The sequence below is a fragment of the Galendromus occidentalis genome, unplaced genomic scaffold (genome assembly GCF_000255335.2).
Source record: "Galendromus occidentalis unplaced genomic scaffold, Mocc_1.1 scf7180000077471, whole genome shotgun sequence".
Taxonomy (NCBI): Eukaryota; Metazoa; Arthropoda; class Arachnida; order Mesostigmata; family Phytoseiidae; genus Galendromus; species Galendromus occidentalis.
The window spans coordinates 355,567-357,690 of NW_003805459.1; the positions used below are offsets into that span (position 1 = coordinate 355,567).

The 2,124-nt window shown below is 53.0% G+C and overlaps 1 protein-coding gene across 1 annotated transcript; it reads left to right on the forward strand.

The window, feature by feature from the left end:
- Positions 1-1,104: 1,104 nt before the first annotated feature.
- Positions 1,105-1,785, forward strand: LOC100908276 (uncharacterized). Its single transcript, XM_003744585.2, has one exon. It carries the CDS (start codon positions 1,256-1,258, stop codon positions 1,760-1,762), a length of 507 nt encoding a protein of 168 aa, XP_003744633.1. The 5' UTR covers positions 1,105-1,255; the 3' UTR covers positions 1,763-1,785.
- Positions 1,786-2,124: the final 339 nt, after the last annotated feature.

Here is a 2,124-nt window from a genome sequence, read left to right on the forward strand (position 1 = left end):
GGATACGTCTGACATATGCCGTCGTCCGATGTATCGGATACCAATAATACTAGCCGATTACAAATTGTCGTAACAAATTACTGTCGTTGAGCTGCAGTCGGCTTCAGGCCAGCAGGACGCTCACCCGCCCGCCCTGCTTCGTTACGATGACGTTCACGTCGAGCGAACGTGCTCTAGGCGTCCCGTGGTCGATCCGAGTTCACCGATCGAAATGAGAACAATGCGCCTCCCTATCCGTCGATGTCTTTTGCCGAATCCGCGATTTCTTCGGTTATCGAATGATTGTATCCTGAAATCATCGCTCGACTTGCTTGCATCGAAAGGCAGCTTGACGCCGCGCGGCTTCTCCTCGCTATTCGAGTCTCTCCGTGAGATCGCGGCGCTAGGGATCCATCCACAAAATCGATTTGGGTCTCACATCGAATATCCGAATGAGATATCAATCGATGGGAAGCCAAATTCTCTAACTCAACCATGGAGTTCCTCCCGGGACAGATCCGGAAACGAGTTTGAAGTCTCGCGCCTCGGAACTGGGAAAGCTCTCCCTGGGATTTCAGATCGCACGCATTCACCGCGTTTTCCCGCCTCGCGATTCGAGTCGGCCATCGTCGACGTCTCCGGACACGCCCTGAAGAGGACGCCACCTCTTGGAACACGGGGATCTCCTCGGCGAAAGGAGGGCGAAACGTTGGAAAGGGGCGCGAGCCGACGGTTCTTTGATGGAGGATGGAGGGTCGGTCCGAGCCGAGCCTACCGCTGACTTTCCGGGATCAAGTCGAAATTCGGTGTTACGTCCGCGCGAGTCTGTGGCCCGGACCCCGCTCCGGCCCAACAGTAGGTCACCGTAATTTTTGATGGAGAAGTTACCCCTAGGAATGGCAATGCTAGCTCCCTCATCGGGCTGCTCGATCGCGAATTTCGAGAAAGTCTCTCCCATCCCGCATAGATACCACTTATTACTTGCGCAAACTCTTTGCTTGTGGTTACGGAAGATAGCGCTCAGAAGGCCAGTCCGCTTCATCGAGCACCGGGGAATGCGCTTATTCAAGAACTCGGAGGGTGCCGAAAAATGAGTCTCCTCTCCCTCTCACGTCGGTCCGGCTGAAAACTGGGGGTTTCGGATGCGACTGCCGCTCACGTGCATTTGACCGTGCTCGGCTTTCATATGTGTACATCATTGTGACCGATCCCCCAGTCGAAGGGAAGTGCAGAAAATCGAGTGGAGAAGGGACCTGATTCCTTAGAATAGCACAGCATGGTTCGAAGATACACCAGGAAAACTTCGCGCGGCGACTACAGCACCGAACAGGTCGAAGCCGCCGTCAAAGCGGTTCTGGGAGGTCTGAAACTAACAGAAGCGTCCAAACGCTTCTCCATAAACAAAATGACCCTCAACCGCTACGTCAAAAAGCTTCTGAAGGATGTGCAAGGCGCTCAGGAAGCTTCCAGCTCCGGCAAAGTGATCAGGATCAGGAACAAAGCCGTTGTGATTGGTTACACAAAAACGAAACGTTTGTTTTCCGCAGAAGAAGAGAATTTCCTCGTTGGAGAGTTGAAACGCGGCAACGCTAGGGCGACTTCGGACGATGTTCGCCGAGAGGCGTATCGGCTGGCAGTGAAACTACAGAAAGAAATTCCGAAGACGTGGACGAAATCCGAGATGGCATCGTACGATTGGTTGACTAGCTTCCTGGCTCGGCGGAATGACATCGCAGTCACGTACAAAAGGAATCGGGAGCAGCACAAAGTTTCGAGTCGCTGAGGCTCAATCGATCTCGTCGTGCGGAGACCAAGTTTTCATTAGAATAAAGTTTTGTGACGAATACTTCTCATGAGGGTGTTTTCATTCATTAAGCCCTAAGATCCGGTGTTTTCACCGTTTCGATTCATTTGGATATTATGATATCGACATTCAACCGAGTGGTGGGAATCATTTCAATGATCAGCGCAGGGGAATTCCGCCAATGTTAATCTCGCGCGCCGATCGAGAGCGACTGCATGTCGAGAGCTGATACGGGGGGACGTCGACGAGCGCATATTGAAGACTTCACGCTGCGTCCTTCGAGGAGACTGCATCGCTTATCGCGCGGGCACCGTCGAGCGGCCACCGAGTGAGAATAAAGT